The sequence below is a fragment of the Pelodiscus sinensis genome, chromosome 17, assembly GCF_052426305.1.
Source record: "Pelodiscus sinensis isolate ZL-2025 chromosome 17, ASM5242630v1, whole genome shotgun sequence".
NCBI classification, from domain to species: Eukaryota; Metazoa; Chordata; order Testudines; family Trionychidae; genus Pelodiscus; species Pelodiscus sinensis.
The window spans coordinates 34,456,638-34,478,436 of NC_143068.1; the positions used below are offsets into that span (position 1 = coordinate 34,456,638).

The window sequence follows — 21,799 nt, forward strand, 5'->3', positions numbered from 1 at the left end:
CACACATCCACCCTCTGCACCCCCCTTGGCCCCACACATCCACCCTCCCTCCCCCCGGCCCCACACATCCACCCTCCCTTCCCCCGGCCCCACACATCCACCCCTCTGCACCCCCCTTGGCCCCACACATCCACCCTCTGCACACCCCCCTTGGCCCCACACATCCACCCTCCCTCCCCTTGGCCCCACACATCCACCCTCTGCACCCCCCCTTTGGCCCCACACATCCACCCTCCCTCCCCCTTGGCCCCACACATCCACCCTCTGCACCCCCCCTTGGCCCCACACATCCACCCCTCTGCACCCCCCCTTGGCCCCACACATCCACCCCTCTGCACCCCCCTTGGCCCCACACATCCACCCTCCCTCCCCCTGGCCCCACACATCCACCCTCTGCACCCCCCCTTTGGCCCCACACACCCACCCTCCCGCCCCCTTGGCCCCACCCATCCACCCTCTGCACCCCCCCTTGGCCCCACACATCCACCCTCCCGCCCCCTTGGCCCCACACATCCACCCCTCTGCACCCCCCTTGGCCCCACACATCCACCCTCCCGCCCCCTTGGCCCCACACATCCACCCCTCTGCACCCCCCTTGGCCCCACACATCCACCCTCCCTCCCCCTTGGCCCCACACATCCACCCCTCTGCACCCCCCTTGGCCCCACACATCCACCCTCTGCACCCCCCCTTGGCCCCACACATCCACCCCTCTGCACCCCCCTTGGCCCCACACATCCACCCTCTGCACCCCCCTTGGCCCCACACATCCACCCTCCCCCCCCTGGCCCCACACATCCACCCTCTGCACCCCCCCCTTGGCCCCACACATCCACCCTCCCGCCCCCTTGGCCCCACCCACCCCCTCTCACCCCCCTCCCCGCCCCCTACATCCACTCCCTCTGGCCCCGCCTCACGCCGCCCCCTAGAGCCTCGCCTGGCCCCGCCCCTAGTGAGCAGAGTCCCCGGATGGAGCCCGCCTCGGCAGGGCGGGGCTCGTTGCCAGGGAAGCGGAGGCGCCTCGTCCCTGTCCGGTCGCCGCGGAAGTGAGACCCGTTGCTATGGCGGCCCGAGGGGCCTGTTGCTAAGGAAGTGATGGCGTGGGGGCGGGCGCGCGGGTTGCCAAGGAAATGCGCGGCGGCCGCCCCCGCCGTATCCGGTGCAGCGGGCGCGGCGGCGGGGGAGGGGGCTCCATGGTGACGGCGCAGGTGAGTCCCGCACTGACCTGCCAGCGCCAGCGGAGGCGGGGAGGCCCTGCGGGGGGAGGGGCTCCCACGGCACCGGCGGGGATCGCCTCCCCCTCGCGGGGCGAGCCACGGAGGGGCGGCGGCAGCCCTGGGGCACGCGCGTGTGCGCTGGTGGGCGTGCAAAGGTGGGGCGGCGGTGCCTACTGTACACGCATCTGCGCACTTGGGCGTGCAAAGGAGGGTTGGCTGCCCTTGTCACGTGCATCTGCGCACCTGGGCGTGCAAAGGAGGGTTGGCTGCCCTTGTCATGTGCATCTGTGCACCTGGCCGTGCAAAGGAGGGTTGGCTGCCCTTGTCATGTGCATCTGTGCACTTGGGCGTGCAAAGAAGGGTTGGCTGCCCTTGTCACGTGCATCTGTGCACTTGGGCGTGCAAAGAAGGGTTGGCTGCCCTTGTCACACGCATCTGTGCACTTGGGCATGCAAACAAGGGTTGGCTGCTCTTGTCACATGCATTTGTGCACCTAGCCGTGCAAAGAAGGGTTGGCTGCCCTTGTCACGTGCATCTGTGCACCTGGACGTGCAAAGGAGGGTTGGCTGCCCTTGTCACGTGCATCTGTGCACTTGGGCCTGCAAAGAAGGGTTGGCTGCCCTTGTCACGTGCATCTGTGCACTTGGGTGTGCAAAGAAGGGTTGGCTGCCCTTGTCACATGCATCTGTGCACTTGGGTGTGCAAAGAAGGGTTGGCTGCCCTTGTCACACGCATCTGTGCACCTGGGCATGGAGGAAGGATTGGTTTCCCTTGTCACACGCATCTGTGCACCTGGGCATGGAAGAAGGATTGGCTTCCCTTGTCACACGCATCTGTGCACCTGGGCATGGAAGAAGGATTGGCTTCCCTTGTCACACGCATCTGTGCACCTGGGCCTGCAAAGAAGGGTTGGCTGCCCTTGTCACACATGTATCTATGCACCTGGACGTGCAAAAAAGGGTTGGCCGCTCTTGTCACATGCATCTGTGCACCTGGGTGTGCAAAGAAGGGTTGGCTGTCCTTGTCACACACGCATCTGTGCATCTGGGCATGAAAGAAGGGTTGGCTGCCCTTGTCACACATGTATCTATGCACCTGGATGTGCAAAGAAGGGTTGGCTGCCCTTGTCACACACGCATCTGTGCACTTGGGCCTGCAAAGAAGGGTTGGCTGCCCTTGACACACGCATCTGTGCTCCTGGGCCTGCAAAGAAGGGTTGGCTGCCCTTGTCTCACACATATCTGTGCACCTGGGTTTGTGAAAAATGGCTCAGCAACCTCTGGGCATCCAAAGGAGGGGCAGCAGTCCCTGTCACATACATGTACGCATCTGGACTACAAAGGTGTGACAGAAGTCCCTGTCTTGTGTGCGTATTTGGGCATGCAAAGCATGGAGAGCAGCCCCTGTTGTCCATGGTTGTGTGCATCTGCATGCACAGGGGGCATGGTAGCGCCTTTTACTGTGCATGTACACGCCTAAGCATGCAAAGGAGGGAGAGTTTCCACCCATATGTGTATGTGAAGGAAGAACCAGCCCCATGATTATAGAAAGGAAGAAATCTCTCATGCGATTGGCATGTAAATGGGTACTCTTCCTTCCCCAACCCCACTCCTGTCTGCGTCAGCCTCCTGATTGGCCTACTGTGTACTTTCGGAATGATTTCTGTGGTGTTACAGGCTATGGCATGATCTCATAACCCACTGCAATGGCTTTGAGTTGTTTCCAGGCCAAAATTCACTATTGCTCGTCCGCATTTGTTAAGTGTCATGCTCATCATAACACATAATGTTATATCAGAAATCTAATGTGTCAAAGTACCTACAGTATAGGACTTTTGGTCAGTAGTGTGGTTCTGATATTGGTTTGAAACTGAAGGCCGACACTCAGATGCTTTGTGATCTGCTAGCTGGAGATGAAGTTATAGCCTCAAATGTACAGACAGCTTGGGGTTTACAGAAGTCTCTCTAAACTATGGTTTCTCTCTCAGTGGAAGGCAGGCATCTGGGAAACAATAATGGCCAAACAGTCTTGGGATGGTAGCAGGCAGAAAATTAAACATGGATTTGCATTCTGTGGTGTGATCATGCCTGGGATTATCTATTCTGTTCTTGGCACTTCTTTAGCAGAGAGAGAAATCAGAAGATGTTTAGAGAAGAGCCACCGAAAGGAGATTGGAGGTATTGGGTTCTGAGAAAAGATTAAAAGAACTAAATGCAGTTAAGTGGGGAGTTAAATCTACAAACATCTGAAGACCATACACAGCAAGGAGGTAATGCAGTTATTTAGGGTGATGCCTGGAGGTATAACCAGAGTAATGAGATGAGATTATGAAACATAAGGATTAGGCTGCATATTAAGAAACTCTTCCTGACAGGAAGACCTGTTAAGTTTTGCAGGGAAGAGTGTTAAAAAAGAGAGGTTAAAGCATACTAGACAGTATTTGGTCCTGCCATGAGGGCAGGGGACTGGACTCGATGACCTCTCGAGGTCCCTTCCAGTCCTAGTATTCTATGATTCTATGATGTCCAGTATGGTACCAGTCCTGCATTGGCCCCATGACCAGGGAGTGGGTTGGTCCAAATGTTCTCTGCCATCTCTGATTTCTAAAATTCACCCATGATTAAATGTGACCTCACTTATTTTTTCAGGCATGATCTCATATTGTATTAAAAGAGAATAGGGCTTAACATTCTTCCTGTAATCATTCAAGGCAAAATTTCACATACACTAATCTCAACCTTAAAGTCTAACTGGCAGTTTGGGATTTTATCCAGATCTGTTTGGATTTACTGCTTTCATGAGGAACAACTGTTCATCACAGCATACAAAGAAATGGTGCTGGGTTGTAAACCAAGTGATAGTTTGCAGGCTATTTCATTCCATCTATCACCTGCTGTTTCTTCTAGTGAAAATTTTGCAATAGAATTTTTGGTGATTATAAAATCTATATGTTAAATTGCCTTTTAATTTTTAGGTGAGACAAATTTCTGATCATATTCCCTAGAATACTAGTAAAAAGCATTCAGCCAATTATTTGATGCACTAGTAACTGTTTACAATAGCAACCAGAAGCAATGGAAATGGATCAGGATAAGTTAGCATGATAGGAGTGCAAATCACAGGTGAGAAGAGATGAATGGACTGACTTGTTTGTGGCAAAAGTAGATCTGAGAGATGCATTTGAGCAAGGCAGTCCTAGGTGACTGACAAATAGACAATATAATTCTTTCTAAAGTATAGATAGGCTACCAAACTGTGAGAGCCAGTGGGCGGTTGGTTCCTCTGCTGTTTATGTATATTTTCTCTTACATTCAAGATGGCCACATGTGAATAGCAATATACTTTTGTACTGTTTTTTTTTTTACCAGCAGATTAAATAAACTAGGATCACCTAATCCTAGTCAATATCTCTTGTGGGAGGTGCCAGAAATAAAGGCAAGAGGACATGAGTACACTTGGCTATCTTCAGCTTAGGATGTATATACTTTTAGGGTTTCTCCCACAGTGTAGACCTGGCTGTAATAGTTGAAGCTGGGGAAAATTGGTGTTACTTAGATAGACATCTGTCAGGGATGGTGTAGGTGGAGCTTGGTCCTGCCTTGAGGGCGGGGGGCTGGACTCTATGACCTCTTGAGGTCCCTTCCAGTCCTATTATTCTATGATTCTATGATTCTACTTTGCAAGCCCCAACCCTTAGATAGCAGTTACACCTAAAACCAGTTCTGAAGCACTAGCCACTATAGTGGCTATTGCTATAGAAAACTAGCCACAGTATTCTGAAAATGTAAATCATTTTGAGACAACTAGCCACACTCAACTGGCCAAATAGCCACATGTGGCTAGCGTGTTGGATACCATGCACCTAGAAGAAGGTGGAGTATGAACAAAGACATTTTGCTCATATTCTTTATTTTGATATTAAGTTCAATTTATTTTATGCTTTCTTCTAATTTTAAAGACAGAGTCATCGGCCCCTCATAAGAAGCGGTGCATAAGGGCCCTAAACCAGCCTTAAGATGGAAGAAATTGGCATCCTGAGTCTCTCATTTGTCAACTCACAGTTCCATGCAGAATATGTTTTTGGGCTGGCTGTGAGGGAATAGGAGAATGTTGAGAGTTGGAGGGGGAAGATCCAGGACCAGACTGCAGTGCACTTCACTGATCCCTTACCAGCTGAATAATACTAAAAGGATTGTCATAGCTAGTGCAAGTTATAATAGCCCATAGCTGCTCTAACTTGCACTTGGTCCAGGACCAACCCCAGAGGCAAAACATAACCTAGAGCTATTTTGTATGGCTTCTTCTATTTTTCATGTGCTATAGCTGTTTGTATTGCATTGGAAAAGTTTCAGAAAAGGACAACAAAAATGATTAGGGGTTTGGAACTGGTCCCATATGAAGAAGGGGGGAGAGAAGAAGACTGGGACTGTTCAGCTTAGAAAAGAGGAGACTAAGGGGGGATAGGATAGAGGTCTATATAATCATGACTGGTGTTGGAAAAAGTGAATAAGGAAAAGTTATTTATTTATTCCCACAATATAAGAACTAGAGGTCATCAAATGAAATTAATAGGCAGCAGGTTTAAAAGAAACAAAAGGAAGTTTTTCTTCACTCAGTGCACAGTCAACCTGTGGAACTCCTTGCCAGAGGATATTGTGAAGACTAGGACTTTAACAGAGTACAAAAAAGAGCTTGATAGATTCATGGAGGGTAGATCCACCAATGGCTATTAGCTAGGATGAGTAGGAATGGTGTCCCTAGCCTCTGTTTGTCTGGAAATGGATGACAGGAGAGGGATCATGTGAGGATTACCTGTTGTGCTCCCTCCCTCTGGGGCATCTGGTATAGGCCACTGTCGGCAGACAGGATACTAGGCTAGATGGACCTTGGATCTGACCAGTATGGCCATTTTTATGTTCACTGTATATGTTGTTAGGAGGAACCTGAAGGTTTTAGAAACAGTGTGGAGGGCAGTTGAGATTTACAGCTCCCAGCGAGCTGTAGGAGGCAAAAGTTTTATTTTTTTTTCTGTCATGTCAGACTTTTAACACTGGGCTGGAATACTTCTCTTCCATCCTTCCACCTTGTGGCTTGAGGTCTTGTCATAACCAGCACTGCAAGCCTTAACAGCAAAAAGCTGTCTGCACTTGTCCCAGGTTCATCTATTAGCTCTAACTTCTGCCACAAGGACAGTACTTAAATTAAGTGTTTATATTTAATTCCAGTTGGTTTCATTCATTGAGATGAATGGGGATTGGTTAAGTTACAGGCATTTCCCAAGTATGCAGACAATTCTGCCTTGGTTCATGCTCAGTTTACATCGTAGGTTTTCTTTGCAATGATAAGAACTAGACGTGTGTGCACATGCGTGTGTGCGCGCGCACATGCATGTTTGAGAGAGAGGTTGCCTGGCCCCTGTCCACATTACAGACTCATATCAGTATAACTGTGTTGCTCAGGGGTGACTTTGAACACACCAGTGAGTGACATAGCTATACCAACCTAACTCTTGGTGCAGATAGCGCTTTGTCAACGGGAGAACTTCTGTCGATATAGCTATGCCAATGGGAGGAGCTCTCTCATCAGTGTAAATAGCATCTTCACTAAGTGTAGACGCGTCCTTGTATGCTGCCACATGTTCCTGTCGCAGATAGGAGATTCGGCATCCAATTCCATGGGTCTGGAAACAGACTACACAAGGCGTTAGGTATAATGGTCGGAAGGTGAAAAGATGCTTAATGGGTTTCTCATGAATCCTGGCAGTTCCATTAAAGATTTGTTATGCTGCAATTAGACTTACAGAAGGTGATTTAAAATCTAACAAAGAAAAGGAAAAAGCATGAATGGCACTTTTCCAGGCACTTTCCTTTAAGACGTCCTACAGATGAGTTCTAAACCTCTGGGACTGGCAGGAAACTGATGCGCTGCATACTTCTGATGACCTAACATCTATGGCATAGGACTAATTAAATCTGCATCTTGACCCTGAAGTGCCAGAACCCATATGTGACTCTCCAGAATCCAGTGTATTTATACTTGATTCCCAAAGAACCTCACAATCTGTCAGCTGCTGCTGCAGTAAAAATAATCAAGGACAATTTTTAGGCAACTAAAAATGCAAGCGGTTAAAGCTGGCAGCTCATAAGGAGAGGCACACAGGCTGCCGTTCACCGGTTCCTTTTTGTCCTGTGGGGGTGCTCCATGACCTTCCATTTCTCTGCAGTATAAGGGCAGCTGAAGAGGGAGAGGCAGCAGCATTAGGTAATGTAACTGTTTCATGCCTCTTCCCTGAAATTAAATGTGATATGCCAGGAAGGGTATTGGCAAAGGAGTGGCCACTGTTAGGTCTTTATTTAACTTCTGTGCCAAGAAAGATCATGGAGCAGGTAATTAAGGAATTCATCTGCTAATATCTGGATATTAAGGTGATAGATAACAGCCAGCATGGATAGAGAACAAATCATGCCAAATCAATCTGATAGCTTTCTTTGATAGGATAACAAGTCTTGTGGATAAGAGAGAAGCGGTGGACGTGAATACCTAGACTTTAGTAAGGCATTTGATACAATTTTGCATGATCTTCTTATCAATAAACTAGGCAAATATAACCTAGATAGGGCTACTATAAGGTGGGTGCATAACTGGCTGCAGTAGTTCTTAGAGAGTAGTTATTAACGTTTTACAATCATGTTGTGGCATAACAAGTGGGGTTCCACTGGGGTCTGTTTTGGGACCGGTTCTGTTCAATATCTTCATCAATGATTAGATATTGGCATAGAAAGTGCGCTTATTAAGTTTGCAGATGATACCAAGCTGGGAGGGGTTGCAACTGCTTTTGAAGATAGGGTCAGAATTCAAAATGATCTGGACAAATGGAGAAATGGTCTGAGGTCAATAGGATGAAGTTTAATAAGGACAAATGCAAACTAAACTCCACTTAGGAAGGAGCAATCTACTCTGCACTGACTAGGCCTCAGTTGGAGGATTGTGTCCAGTTCTGGGCACCACATTTCACGAAAGATGTGGAGAAACTGGAGAAGGTCCAGAGAAGAGCAACAAGAATGATTAAAGGTCTAGAGAACATGAACTATGAGGGAAGACTGAAAGTATTGGGCTTGTTTAGTTGGGAAAGGAGAAGACTGAGGGGGAGATGATAGCGGTTTTCAAGTATCTAAAAGGGTGTCACAAGGAGGAGGGAGACAAATTGTTCTCTGAGGATAGGACAAGAAGCAGTGGGCTTAAACTGCAGCCAGGGAGATTTAGGTTGGACATGAGGAAAAACTTCCTACCTGTTAGGGTGATTAAACACTGGAATAAGTTGCCTAGGGAGGCTGTGGAAACTCCATCACTGAAGATATTTAAGAGCAGGTTAGATAGACATCTATCAGAGATGGTAGACGATGCTTGGTCCTTGGGATTGGACTTGATGACCTCTCGAGATCCCTTCCAATTCTAGTATTCTGTGAAATTAAAATGTTTAGTAACAGAAGGTAGTTTTAATCAGAGGCAACTTTCTAAATATATGCACAATTTCTTGAGATCTCTCCTGAATTTATAACTTTGCGGGATGAGATGAAGTACTTGATCTAGACACTGACTGGGTTCCTTACAGGAACCTCTAAACACCATATTTTTAATGCTGTAGGCAACAGCATAAGCACCAGGCAAAATGACTGAAAAGTGTGTGTGTGTATATTAGAGTTATAAGTGCTTTGATTAGAACCTGAAGCTAATACCTTTAGTCAGTTAGTTTCAGGTTCTAATCGCAGCACTTATAAACCAGAATGTAGAAGATGTTTATTGCAATGGATTTAATTAATTAAAAAGGGTTAAGCAGTATTTCTAATTTTTAAAGGGAAGGGAAATGGGTAAATTTACCAACTACAGCGATTTTGTTTCATGAAGATTCTTGGCAACACTTCTTTATGTAACCAAATATTAATATATAAGTTTTTGAGATATTGTTTCAAACAGAGTCAGATTTTTAAAAATGTTTACCTTGTACTTTATTTGTGTGCTTCAGAATCCTTCACAGCTCAGTTGTCTCAAGGCCTGCAGAATTAAATAAGTTAAATGTGTGCCGTTGCATACAATAGTTATTTATTGAAACTGTTGTCAAATGCACTTTCTTTGTTTATTTTTAGGTTTTCAGCGCTCCTGCCCTTCCTGGTTCACCCATCTGTCAAATCTACCCAGCCACCATCCGGTCATCATGTCTAAGTTAAAGAGTTCTGAATCTGTCAGGGTTGTTGTGCGGTGCCGGCCAATGAATGGCAAAGAAAAGGCAGCTTCATATGATAAAGTTGTTGATGTGGATGTCAAATTAGGGCAGGTATCAGTGAAGAATCCAAGGGGAACGTCTAGTGAGCTGCCTAAAACTTTTACCTTTGATGCTGTCTATGACTGGAATTCCAAGCAGTTTGAACTTTATGATGAGACCTTCAGACCGCTGGTGGATTCTGTCCTGCAAGGGTTCAATGGGACTATCTTTGCCTATGGGCAGACTGGGACAGGGAAAACGTATACAATGGAAGGAGTGCGTGGTGATCTGGAAAAAAGAGGAGTAATCCCCAATTCATTTGATCACATCTTCACCCACATCTCTAGATCTCAGAACCAGCAGTATTTGGTTAGAGCGTCTTATCTGGAAATATACCAAGAAGAAATCCGAGATTTGCTATCAAAGGATCAGTCCAAGAGGCTGGAGCTGAAAGAGAGACCAGACACTGGTGTGTATGTGAAGGACTTGTCATCTTTTGTCACAAAAAGTGTCAAGGAGATTGAACACGTCATGAATGTGGGGAACCAAAACCGCTCAGTCGGTGCTACCAACATGAATGAGCATAGCTCCCGGTCCCATGCCATTTTTGTGATCACTATTGAGTGCAGCGAGGTGGGACTTGATGGCGAGAATCACATTCGTGTAGGAAAACTCAACCTAGTGGACCTTGCAGGCAGTGAACGCCAGGCCAAGACTGGAGCACAGGGGGAAAGATTGAAGGAAGCTACCAAGATTAACCTCTCCCTTTCAGCTTTGGGCAATGTTATATCTGCCCTAGTAGATGGCAAAAGCACTCACATTCCATACCGGGACTCAAAACTAACTAGGCTACTTCAGGACTCACTAGGTGGGAATGCCAAGACTGTGATGGTGGCCAATATAGGCCCTGCCTCTTATAACGTAGAAGAAACTCTTACTACCCTGCGATATGCCAACCGTGCCAAAAACATCAAGAACAAACCAAGAGTTAATGAGGACCCTAAGGATGCACTCCTACGAGAATTCCAGGAAGAAATCGCTCGGCTCAAGGCACAATTGGAAAAACGATCTGTTGGCAAAAGAAAGAGAAGAGAAAGGAGAAGAGATGGTGGTGAAGGGGAAGAGGAAGAGGAGGATGGAGAAGAGGGTGATGAAGGGGATGACAAAGATGACTACTGGAGGGAGCAGCAGGAAAAGCTGGAAATTGAGAAGAAAGCTATTGTAGAGGATCACAGTTTGGTGGCAGAAGAAAAGATGAGACTGCTAAAGGAGAAAGAGAAGAAGATGGAGGATTTGAAACGAGAGAAGGAAGCAGCAGAAATGCTAGGTGCCAAAATCAAGGTAGAGTGCTTGTTGGACTCCTTAAAGAGACTGTTTTCTGGATTTAGGGGAGGATGGTAGGTTGTTGGATTGGGAAAATAACCTTGTAGGGAAAGTTTTGGAATAAGGATGATGAATTGTGCCTTGCTCAGAAATTTTAAAAATCAACTTTGGGAAGACAGCAGTGGGAATTCTTTTAAAACTGAGTTTAGAATTAGTGGTGCACATTGTAAGATGTTTTATATCATTTATAAATTGTGGCTATAGAACCTAATTCTAGGACCCTGGGAAGTCAGTACAGTAGATTGAATGTGATGTACATGCTTCTTATTGTGTTGCAACTTATAAGTAACAAACTTCAGTCTGTTACTGACTATTGTGGCACGTCTACACTGTACAGAAGATCGACATTCCAGAGGTCAGTCTTCTGGCGTTCAATTTAGTATGGACCCATATGTCGAATGCTGAGCGCAGCTTTGGCCAGCATCCGGTACTCCTCCTTTTGTGAGGAGTAAGGGAAGCCGATGGGAGCATTTGTTCCCATCAGTCTCCTGCTGTGTGGACTGTACGGAAACGCAATTTAAGATATGTCGACTCCAGCTAAGTAATTAACATATCGGGAGTTGCATATCTTATTTCAACCTTCTGCTGTATTGTAGACATGGCCATAGAAACTTATGTGTGTGAAAGCATCTAGCTCAACCTCTCAGTCCAAATGTGGGAAAGATTTCCACAATGCAGAGCACAAGACAATTTACTTAGTGCTTAAACCAGTGGTCCCCAACGTGGTGCCAGTGGGCACCACGGTGCCCGCCAGAGCATTTATGTGCGTCCGCTGAATGATCTCGGCAGCCCCAAAAGGTTGGGGACCACTGGCTTAAACCTTACAGTTATGTAGGATTTCACAGAGAGCACCATTTCCATAACAATACATTTTAAATTTGAATGTTTAGTCAGTGATACCCCTTAGAACGAAGGAGAGTTCGGTGTTAATCATGTAAGAAGTTGCTCCTGCTTTTTAAAAAGGATTGGCTGCATGGCTGTTTCAGAGGTTAACCTCTCAAGCTGTTTTTTGTTTTAAACAGGCAATGGAAAGCAAGCTCCTTGTTGGAGGGAAGAACATTGTAGATCACACAAATGAACAGCAGAAAATCTTAGAGCAGAAACGTCAGGAAATTGCAGAACAGGTAAGAGGGGGAAACATTTATTATTTTGCGGCAGTTAGTTGCTTTTCTAGACCAAGGGTGTGGAACCTCAGGACCAGGGGCCGGATGTGGCCCTCGTCTTGCCTGGATCCAGTCCTCAAGGCTCAGGTCTCCCCCCCAGCATTGGGGAGCCCGCACTGGTGCTCCTGTCCCCCTGCTATTCGCCTGGGGCTGGAGTGCACAAATCTACTCAGCTGGGCCCCCCTAGGCTCTGGTGTGCGAGGGGAATGTGGGGAGTGTCTTTCTCGTCAGTCAGGGGCCACTGTGAGGGTTTTTTTCCCACTTCTCACTTGAGTGCAGCCCCTGACTGATTTTTTTAGGGGTCAGCGGCCCCTGACCCAAAAAAGGTTTCCCACCCCCATTCTAGAAGTTTCAGAAAACATGCAGGTAAGATAAATTATAAATTAGTGTTCTTGAAGTACATGATTGATCCCTCACCCTAGTTTAATGATTACTGGAAAAAGAGAGGCAAAAAGGACTTCTGACCTTTTTGCTGCATTATAATGTATAGAGAAGACCAGTAATCTTTTTTCTTCTTTGTTTTTTACATTAGAGACTCTGGTTCTGTCTTGGTTGGAAATTTTTGTGGTGAAGAACTAATGAAATGAGGAAATCATAAGACCCTAGGGAGTGAAAGCTGCAGCTATTAAATGAGGAAAAATTTAGTCAGAATATTTACACCTTTTTCTATATTGTGTTTTTGTTGGTGCATATTTAACTGCAATGACTAATTACAGTTTTGGAGAAAGAAAGTCCTTGCTCAAGATTCAACACTCCCCCTCCTTTAACTGAGCTTATTTCCAATCAATATCCTATGAGGCCCCCAACAAACCCTTCATCAAAGTCACATAAGCAGAGAGTTGATGTTCCTGATATTTCTAAGAGGGGAAAAAATACCTTTAATTTGGAATCTAAATCCAGAGACCTGGGTCCCAGGCAAAAGAGACGCCTTGGATGTGGCGTTCATGTATGCGAGCAGTGAAGGTAATAATAAGACAGTGTTGATCTCATCCTGTCTGTGATATTCATTAGAAACGTCGGGAACGAGAAATCCAGCAACAAATGGAAAGTCGGGATGAGGAGACGCTGGAGCTGAAAGAGACCTATAGTTCCCTACAGCAAGAGGTGGACATCAAAACAAAAAAACTCAAAAAGGTAAAAAGTAAATAATGGTAGATCAGACAGATTCGAGACTGAATGGCTCTGCATGTGGAGGTGATAGCAAGTCATGGCTCTGGTTCTTTTCCTCTCTTCCAGCTGTTTTCCAAGCTGCAAGCTGTGAAGGCAGAGATCCATGACCTCCAAGAGGAGCACATCAAAGAACGGCAAGAACTGGAGCAGACCCAGAATGAGCTTACTAGGGAGCTAAAGCTAAAGTAGGTCCCATTGCTCAGCTGCTGCCCTTAACTCTTACTGAAGGTGTTTTGTTTTATTTTTCGAGGTGGGTTGCAAGCCATCTGCTTGTAGAATAAGATTTAAACATGAGGGAGAACTAGACATTCCTTCTCTTTTTCTAGGGTTGTTTTGGATCAGTGAGGGAGAGGTGACATGAAGACAAACAGAGATGTGAATTCTCCTATTTGCTTATGTCCCATCTTTGTTCTTGCCTGTTATCTACAGGCACCTGATTATTGAAAACTTTATTCCCCTGGAAGAAAAGAACAAGATCATGAACAGATCTTTCTTTGATGAAGAGGAAGACCAGTGGAAACTGCATCCCATAACCCGGATAGAGTGAGTTTACCTCTTTAACCTTACATTAAGACTAGAGTGTGGTCATGTGATGACTTCAAGTTGGCCAGCCCAAGAAACTCCAGATAGATAGGTTTATCCTCATGCAGCCAGAGTGCTTAACTTTTGGTTGCAGTATTAATCCAGAGTAAAGTTCTAGCTAGACAAATAATGAGCAGCCTAGGCTAGTGAGTGGGTGGCCCTCTTGACTATTGTAACCAAAATGGTCTCCCGCTATAGGGTTGTTTTGCTAATTGCACTAGAATTTGTGGGGTGTGCCGATTGAACTGTATCAGCACTTTGATTGAATACTGAGGGAGCGTGCGGCTCTCACAGTCAGTGTTGTGTGCAATCAGCAGGCACCTCCCTTCATGTGCCCTGGCTTTATGTGCTTGTCACGTTAATAATACTGGTAAGAAAAAAACGACATGGACAGAAACCAGCAGAATCTGTCAACCCTGCTCATGTGCAGAAATAAACAAAATGTCTTGTGAGCCACACATAGAACCCCGATGGGCTGCATGTGGCCCCCACGTTGCAGGTTGCCCACCACTGGGGCAGTCTGTAACCTGAGTAGAACAATTGTGAAGGCAAAGCTAGGAAAATTCTAACCTGTGAGGAGAGGAAGGAAGTTCTACTGATAATTTTTTATATTATATATAGCATCTTTCTTCCATACAGTGCTATGTTCACCATTAAAAAGTTAACAGATTCACATACATACTACTACAGTTATTTCCTATTTTAAATATAAGATGTCTCCGAGGCCAGTGTTTAGAAACAGTTGACAACTCTTGAGTACTTTATAGGAGGTTCCAAAGAGCAAATGTAGGATGAGAGGGCTAGGAATGTACTCACAATAAGCATAAAAGAACGGATTGGACAGTCCAACTGTCCTACTTCCATGTCTCTAACTGCACAATGATATGAAGGATGGTATCGGATACTACTTGCTGGGTTTTTACTGTCCATTTGGAATACTTTCCCAGGTGCCTGTAGCAATCTTATTTTTCCATATAGATACCTTGGATTGTCGCAGAGCATTGCAGATGTTTTGATTTATTCAAATAACGAGGAATCGTGTCGGTTTTTGGCATGTAATGGATTTGAGTACTTCTCTCCTTTTCAGTAACCAGCAGATGATGAAAAGGCCAGTGTCAGCAGTGGGATACAAGCGACCTTTGAGTCAGCATGCCAGGATGTCCATGATGATTCGTCCAGAGGCTCGGTACAGGGTAAGCCCACTTACGGATGCAGCTTGCCATATGCTTGCCTCTTGTATTCAAAGGAGGATGAAGTTCTGAGACGCATAGTTGTCCTACATAAACCCCTCCCTCTTGCCACCTAAAAAAATGTGTCTTAAAATAAACCCCGCTGCCTGATGTTGCTCGAGCAGAGTTTATGCTCTTCGTGCTGCTGCTAAGTTACCTTCACCCAGAGTTGACAGCAAGTGAAACTGGCTTGGGCAGGGTGGTAGGAAAGTTCTAAGCCAGAGAGAATGAAGTGGCCCGAGAGGAATCTTTGCGACAAGTGTAAAGTGACCACAAGCACACAGGAAATAAACATTTCCTATAAATCTAGGAGTTCTGCTAACAGTCCTTATCAAAGCGTGGACTATGTCCATACAAAAGCGACGAGGAGTCCTGTGGCACCTTATAGACTAACTGAAGTGTAGGAGCATAAGCTTTCGTGGGCAAAGACCCACTTCGTCAGCTGCATCTGACGAAGTGGGTCTTTGCCCACGAAAGCTTATGCTCCTACACTTCAGTTAGTCTATAAGGTGCCACAGGACTCCTCGGCGCTTTTGCAGATTCAGACTAACACGGCTACCCCTCTGATACTATGTCCATACAGTAAGTGGACAGTATGAGTATGCGTTGACATTGATGGTTCCGGTTCTGCTTCCACTTTCTTAGGCAGAAAACATTGTGTTACTGGAGCTAGATATGCCTAGCCGAACAACCAGAGACTACGAGGGCCCAGCCATTGCTCCCAAAGTGCAGGCTGCTCTAGAAGCAGCTCTGCAGGATGAAGATGAGATACAGGTGGATGCCTCCACTTTTGAGAGCATGTCAAATAAAAAATCGAAATCCAGGTGAGTCAAGTTGTAGAAAGTAGGTTACGTCCAGGGGCCCCTGCCAGCAGTGAACGCATGCACGCACAGGGCCACTGTCTGTCTGCACGACTCGTCAGTTGGATGAAAATTAAATTCACCCTGAGGTAGGTGAAGAGAAGTGGGGAAAATAGGGCAGCGGCACAAGCTGAGGTTGACTGGATATAGTTTTCTATCAAACTCATTACACTTTTGGGAAATGAGTGTTAATATCTAACAGGCAATTTTCTTTGTTTTTTTTACTTCAGGCCTAAAACTGGAAGGAAATCAGGGGGCTCCTCTTCCTCAAGCACCTCTGGGTCTCAGCTCTACCCACAATCCCGGGGGCTGGTTCCTAAGTAAAACCAGCAATTCCTCTCCAGGGTGTGAATGGCATTTACCTTCTGAGAGCAAAGACAAGTCAAAACCTGCAGAGAAGCCTCTCAGCCAGACTCCATGCCCTTTCCTTTGGGGAATAGTAATGGTCTCCTTGCCATTTAACTGACTTGCGTCAAAATGTGCCAGTCCCCAGTGTGCTGAACCTTGCAGGAAAATCTAGGAATCAGCCCCTAGTGGAAACAGATTTTAGTTAGGAAATCAGAAATGCATGAGGTACGTTAAAGTGTAATAGAAGCAATGGGAAGCATGAGGATCATCTCAGAACATTGCCCTCTCTCCTTCTGTTCTAGCCCCCTTACTGCACTGGGCTCTCTTGCTGATGGGCAACAGGAAAGAGTTGAAAGTCATCTCAACAGAATCCACTCTCCAGAACCTCAGGATGAAAACTTAGTGAGATTAAGAAGGGGAAGGCGTGGCCAGGCATGAGTAGATGCTTTGTTTTCCTCTTTCTGTTGAAAGAATGGCATCTTCATTTGGAGTTAGTCCGGTTGAATAACCCTGAGAAGGGCAGGATTGGTGATCTGTCTCTGTGCACTTCACAGCTAGCCCTATCTGCTTCCCTTTAGAAAAATAGGACAAGAGAGGGTCTTGGAGGTGTGTATTGCTCCTCTAGAATGAATGCAATAGAAACTGACATTCTCTGTTTACAGGCATCAGTAAGAGTCTGACCTACTAAAGACTCGGACCCTACCAGCAGGGACCACCTTGTCAAAGAGTAAGTCTGTAAGTTAGTGGCAGCTCCATGTTAGTTTTCTTCCTCTCTTCTCCATCCCCTACCTGGCGTTTTAGGCCAGCATCCATACTGAACAGCTAAACCCCAGGTTGGGTCTGGCCATTTTCTCAGCTCTTCCACCATCTGCAGGACATGTAGATCTAGGTTGGTACTAGATCTTGGCCAGGAGGCAAACATGGCTACTTCTGCTATTCCCTATGACAAGGGTGGAATCTGGAGCACTAAGAGGCAAAGCCATACCAGACTGCACTTTTCTAATAAGCATGCCACCTTTCCCTTGTTGTTATGAGGAGGTTCAGTGCAGGAGTGCTGCCTTTTGTGTCTCATCCTGTTCTAAGTTAACAACATTCCCACTTCTCAGTCTTAAGCTTTCCTGAATACAGGGGGGCCATGTGTAATCACAGGTCTGTGAATGTAAGGAAATCCAATATAAATTCCAAGGATGGTACACTGGAATTGGAGGGGGAAGCACTACTTTAGATGGTCTCTCTTCAAAGTTTGCCCTATGACTAACGTAGGCAACAGGCCTGCATGGTCTAGCGGGAAGAGGGAAACTGCTGTACTGGATGAGCTCAGAAGACTGATTAAGGTGTTCCTGTCTTGCATCTCGCTGTTGTTCAGCTTGTAAGTTTTAGTTCCCTGTATATTGAGAGTTGGGCTATTTTTTTTTCTTGACTGTTGTCAACTGTTGTCCTGTGATTGCCTTTATCCGTTACCTCTTCCTTGCAGATGACCTCTCCCTAGACTGACTGAAGGTGTCTGAGAACTTTCCTGTTCTTAGAAATACTCTAATGTAGGGACTCTACCTTGTGTTCTTGTCAAGTATCCACTGATTGACTCTGTCTAGTCTGGAAAAACTAGGAACACGACACCTTTAGCATAAAGCTCTCCTCTGCATCTTGCTGGCATGGTGCTTGGGGAGCTAACTGCTCAGGTGGCCTTGGGTTAAGTTCTAAATCAGCAGCTTTGATTCAAGGAGTGTATTTCTGGGTGTGGACCAGATTAATATTTTTTTTTTTAGATGTTGATGGGGGGGGGGAGTTTTGCCTATGGATGAGGGAGGAGCCATCTGCTCATTTTCTGCTAACCAGATAATGGAAGCCTGGCATAACTTTCCTTTTTATAAGCCTTTTCTGTACAAAAAGCCTTTTCATTGTCTCTTGTGGTATAAAACATGTCGTCGTCCCCCCCACCCTCTGGTATATAATCTTATTTATTTCCTAACTGAAAAAGGAGATTCCATGGTTCCAGTATTCAGAGAATTGAAATGAGGCAAAGTAACTGTTCAACCTGGGATAGCATATACATGCTATATCTCGGCCTCTTCATGCACTACTATTTCATTGGGTTTCTCTATGAAATGTATAAGATAATTCCCCATGTGACAGATATAAGTACCTGGAAAACCACAGCCCAAACCCAGACTGCTCTGCTTTCACTGTTAATATGCTAGAATGGCTGATACCTCAGAAAGATGTTTATAAATGTGTGTAAGTTAGAGTGAGTGAAAAGGGAATAGAGTAGGCAAAGTTATAGTGTTTAAATTGGAACTGTGGATAAAGTATGTACAGTGAATTGAGATAAGCAAATCACAGGGCTACAGCAGCTTTCAGCATCTCACTGTGACTTACCTGCCCCTGGAGTAGATCCATAGGTTATATCTACACTGCAATTACAAATCTGTGGCTGGCCTGAGACTGCCAGCCTGGGCTTATGGGGTTTGGGCTAAGGGGCTGTTGAATTATGGGTAGCCCCTGCGAGATCCCAAAGCTCAAGCTGGAGTCCAAGCCAAACACTGAAAGTAAACCGCCCTTTAGCCTGAGCCCAAATCAGCTGGCACAGGCCAGCTCCAAGTCTCTAAAGGCCGGGCGGACATACGTTTTGTGACCGCGAGCTTGGGATGAAACGAATGTGTTTTGTCTTAAATTGTACAACATTAGTGAAGTTCTGGAGTGACATGTCTAAAAAGCGATCCTGCCGGGCTTGTGCCACTCTGGTGCATGTGGGTATGATCTGAACCATATGGGTTTCCTGCAGGCTAACTGCCAAAGAAGACAGGAAATCCATCAAGTTCCTGGAAGAGGCCTTTGGAGAGTATGCAGATCTGTCTCTTCAAAGGAATGTTTAAAACCCTCCTCCTCTTTGCTCTGATCTGTATAATTGGATGCAATTTTATTTTCCAGGTTACATGCAATAAAGGTAGCTCTTCTGTTCCAGAGCCAGATCACACCTGAAATGGAACACATTAGGAATTACAGCACTTAACATTCTTAATATAGGTCTGATCACCCTTAGTTGAAAGGTTTGCATGCTGCTTGAAGCTTTTGAACACATACCTCTGTGATGACCTTTTGAACTGTAATTATGCATTATACAGACTTTTGGTTTAATACAGAACTGTCTGTACAGCTGTACTAAGTCCTTCTTCACTGTGTCTAGATACATTGCCAAGTTTCAGAGAAGCATTGATTTCTAAAAATCTGATTATTTTATCTGTCCTGTCTTTCAATTTATAGTGTCTGACCATACAACCAGGCCTTAAAAGGGAAAGGGATTCTTGTGGCTCTCTTTTGACAGTGTTAAACACACAGACAAATTAGAAAAAAACATATGTGCATAGTGTAAAAGTTATAATTGGATGCTCATTTGAAACCAAACAAACTCCCTGTGAACTAGGCACTTACTACATTACCCTCCTCAGCTCCATGTTTCTTGTTTCTGGAATGAAGTGCCCAACGGTGCTTGGAGGCACAACTGCCTTTGTGAGATTTCACACTCCTTGATCTTATACTGATCTTGAGCTTTTCTTTGGTGACCTGTAGACAAAGAACATCCCAGTTCTGTCAATAAGTTTTACAGCTTATATTTATTTGTATTCATCTCTTTTGGCTAGGAATGTAAAAGTGATCCTAAAATAAGATGTGGAATAAAATCAATCAGATTTATCTAGAATGTGTCCTTTTTTTTACATTCTTCAATGAATGTATAAATTATCGCAATGTTCACGGAGCCTTGAGTGTGTGTAAAACATCAGCCCCTCTTTCCATTAGTGTCTGCAGAAGCTAGCTTGTTGCAGCTAAACAATGGAATGTTAATGTGGTGACAGACTGGAGCCCCAGAGAGAAACACCCTCTTGCTCTCAGAAAAGGTGTAGTTCAAGCTAAAGCCGCACAAAGTCCTTGGTCTCCTCCCTGCACCTGGAGGCTCACCTCTGTTCTGAAGAGACCACTTGTGGGGCTGAAAGGGTAATTTGGTTCCCTTGTCCTTTCTGCTGAGTGACCAAGAGGGATCGAATTAGTGGTAATTAGGGTGGTGATTTTTGTGCTGTAAACACCTGGAAAATGGAATGAGACCACTCAGCTCATTTAATATAGGTCACTATATGGCCTCTGAGTTTAATATTTTGGTTGGAAAAACAATCTTTTGCTCTATTTATTTAATTTGTGAAGTTTTATAAGCAGTAGCAAGGCTTTGTATTTAATGAAACATGGCGTTCTGTTCCTCAGCTATGTTGTAATGTGGCATGGCGAGGGATCCATGCCCCCCCGCCTCAAAAAAAAAAAAAAAAGCTCCAGTGGAAAAGGTGGGAAAAACTCTAACCCCTTCACTCTCCCCAAGCTTTACTTGGAACACACAATAAGGCCCAGATCCACAACGGTATTTAGGCTCCTAACTTATATTGATTTAAATGGACGTTAGAAGCCTACATCCTTTGAAAAACTGGGCCTAAATCCTGTAGTCAAGGAAATAAGGTCAAACGAGCTTGCAGTCCCTAATTTCCCTCACTAGAGGGAAGTAAAGAGAATGAGAATGGGCAAGGTTATATAGAAAAAGATAGCTGCAAATAAGCAATTTAACACAAGCCCTGGAGAGGCCTGACATTTCCAGGACTGCAATTCAGCTGATTGTAGAAGATAAAAGAAACAAGTGAGATGAGCAAAAGGGGTACTGGAAGCATTGAATACAATCCATCACTCTAAAATGCTCCAAGCAGCTGCAGGAATCTTCAAGCTGGTCTTGAGTTGATAGTAGCAGGAAGACTGTGTAGTACTGATCAAGTAGTTAGAGCCCCATGGTTTGACAATTTTTAATATTTATTGTACCTTTTAAATTTTGTTTTAATTGCAAGAACGTGAGTTTTGATTCTGTATTAAGAGTAACCTGGATATCAGAATATAATGCTCTTCATCTGTTGTATTCTAATTAGGATTAAAATATTTCTATGGTATCAGTCAAATATTCAGACCAGTTCTCTTCCCTGCTGTGCTGCCATCACATCTGCTTCTCAAATGGCATGAGGTGAAGAGAAGCGGCTTTGTTATACAATTACAGGATACGAATATATGACTAAATCAGTTCTCTGCAACAAAATGGTTTGCTTTCGATTTGTTCTTCTGATTCTTTTCCTTCTTCTAGCTCAGTGGTTTTCAAACTGTGGGTCAGGCACTGGGTTGCCTTGCTGTAGGGGGACCGAGTGACTAGTGGTGGGTGCTCAGGCAGGCTGCCTGCCTGTCCTGGTACTGCAGACCACGCTGCATCCCAGAAGCAGCCAGCAGCAGTTTTGGCTCCAGAGGGGCAGGCATGGGGCTCCGTGTGCTGTCCCCTCCCCGAGCACTGACCCCACCCTTCCACTGGTCAATTCCCAGCCAATGGGAGTGGAGGAGGGGTGTGTGTCTGTGCCTGTGGGCAAGAGCTTGTGTGCCTGTGCCTTGGAGCTAGACCTGCTGCTGGCTGCTTCTAGGGCACGGCATGGTCCGCAGTACCAGGAGAGGCAGGAAGCTGCCTTAGCACTTGGGATGTTAAAATGCATTTGTTTTGGTAAATGTGTACCTGTGGAAATGT

The 21,799-nt window shown here is 45.5% G+C and overlaps 1 protein-coding gene across 1 annotated transcript; it reads left to right on the plus strand.

Annotated features, from left to right (window-relative positions):
* Window positions 1–1,038: 1,038 nt before the first annotated feature.
* Window positions 1,039–19,902, plus strand: KIF3B (kinesin family member 3B). Its single transcript, XM_075900832.2, has 9 exons — window positions 1,039–1,208; window positions 9,362–10,818; window positions 11,883–11,984; window positions 13,035–13,157; window positions 13,260–13,378; window positions 13,623–13,736; window positions 14,863–14,968; window positions 15,650–15,828; window positions 16,095–19,902. Exons 2-9 carry the CDS (start codon window positions 9,430–9,432, stop codon window positions 16,186–16,188), a joined length of 2,226 nt encoding a protein of 741 aa, XP_075756947.1. The 5' UTR covers window positions 1,039–1,208; window positions 9,362–9,429; the 3' UTR covers window positions 16,189–19,902.
* The last annotated feature ends 1,897 nt before the right edge of the window (window positions 19,903–21,799 follow it).

Bases quoted from the DNA above. Each gene is read 5' to 3' on its own strand.
- KIF3B (XM_075900832.2), top strand. From the start codon at position 9,430: ATGTCTAAGTTAAAGAGTTCTGAATCTGTCAGGGTTGTTGTGCGGTGC. The intron at 14,969-15,649 runs GTAAGCCCACTT...CCACTTTCTTAG, and splicing joins GTCCAGAGGCTCGGTACAGG to GCAGAAAACATTGTGTTACT. The intron at 15,829-16,094 runs GTGAGTCAAGTT...TTTTTACTTCAG, and splicing joins AATAAAAAATCGAAATCCAG to GCCTAAAACTGGAAGGAAAT.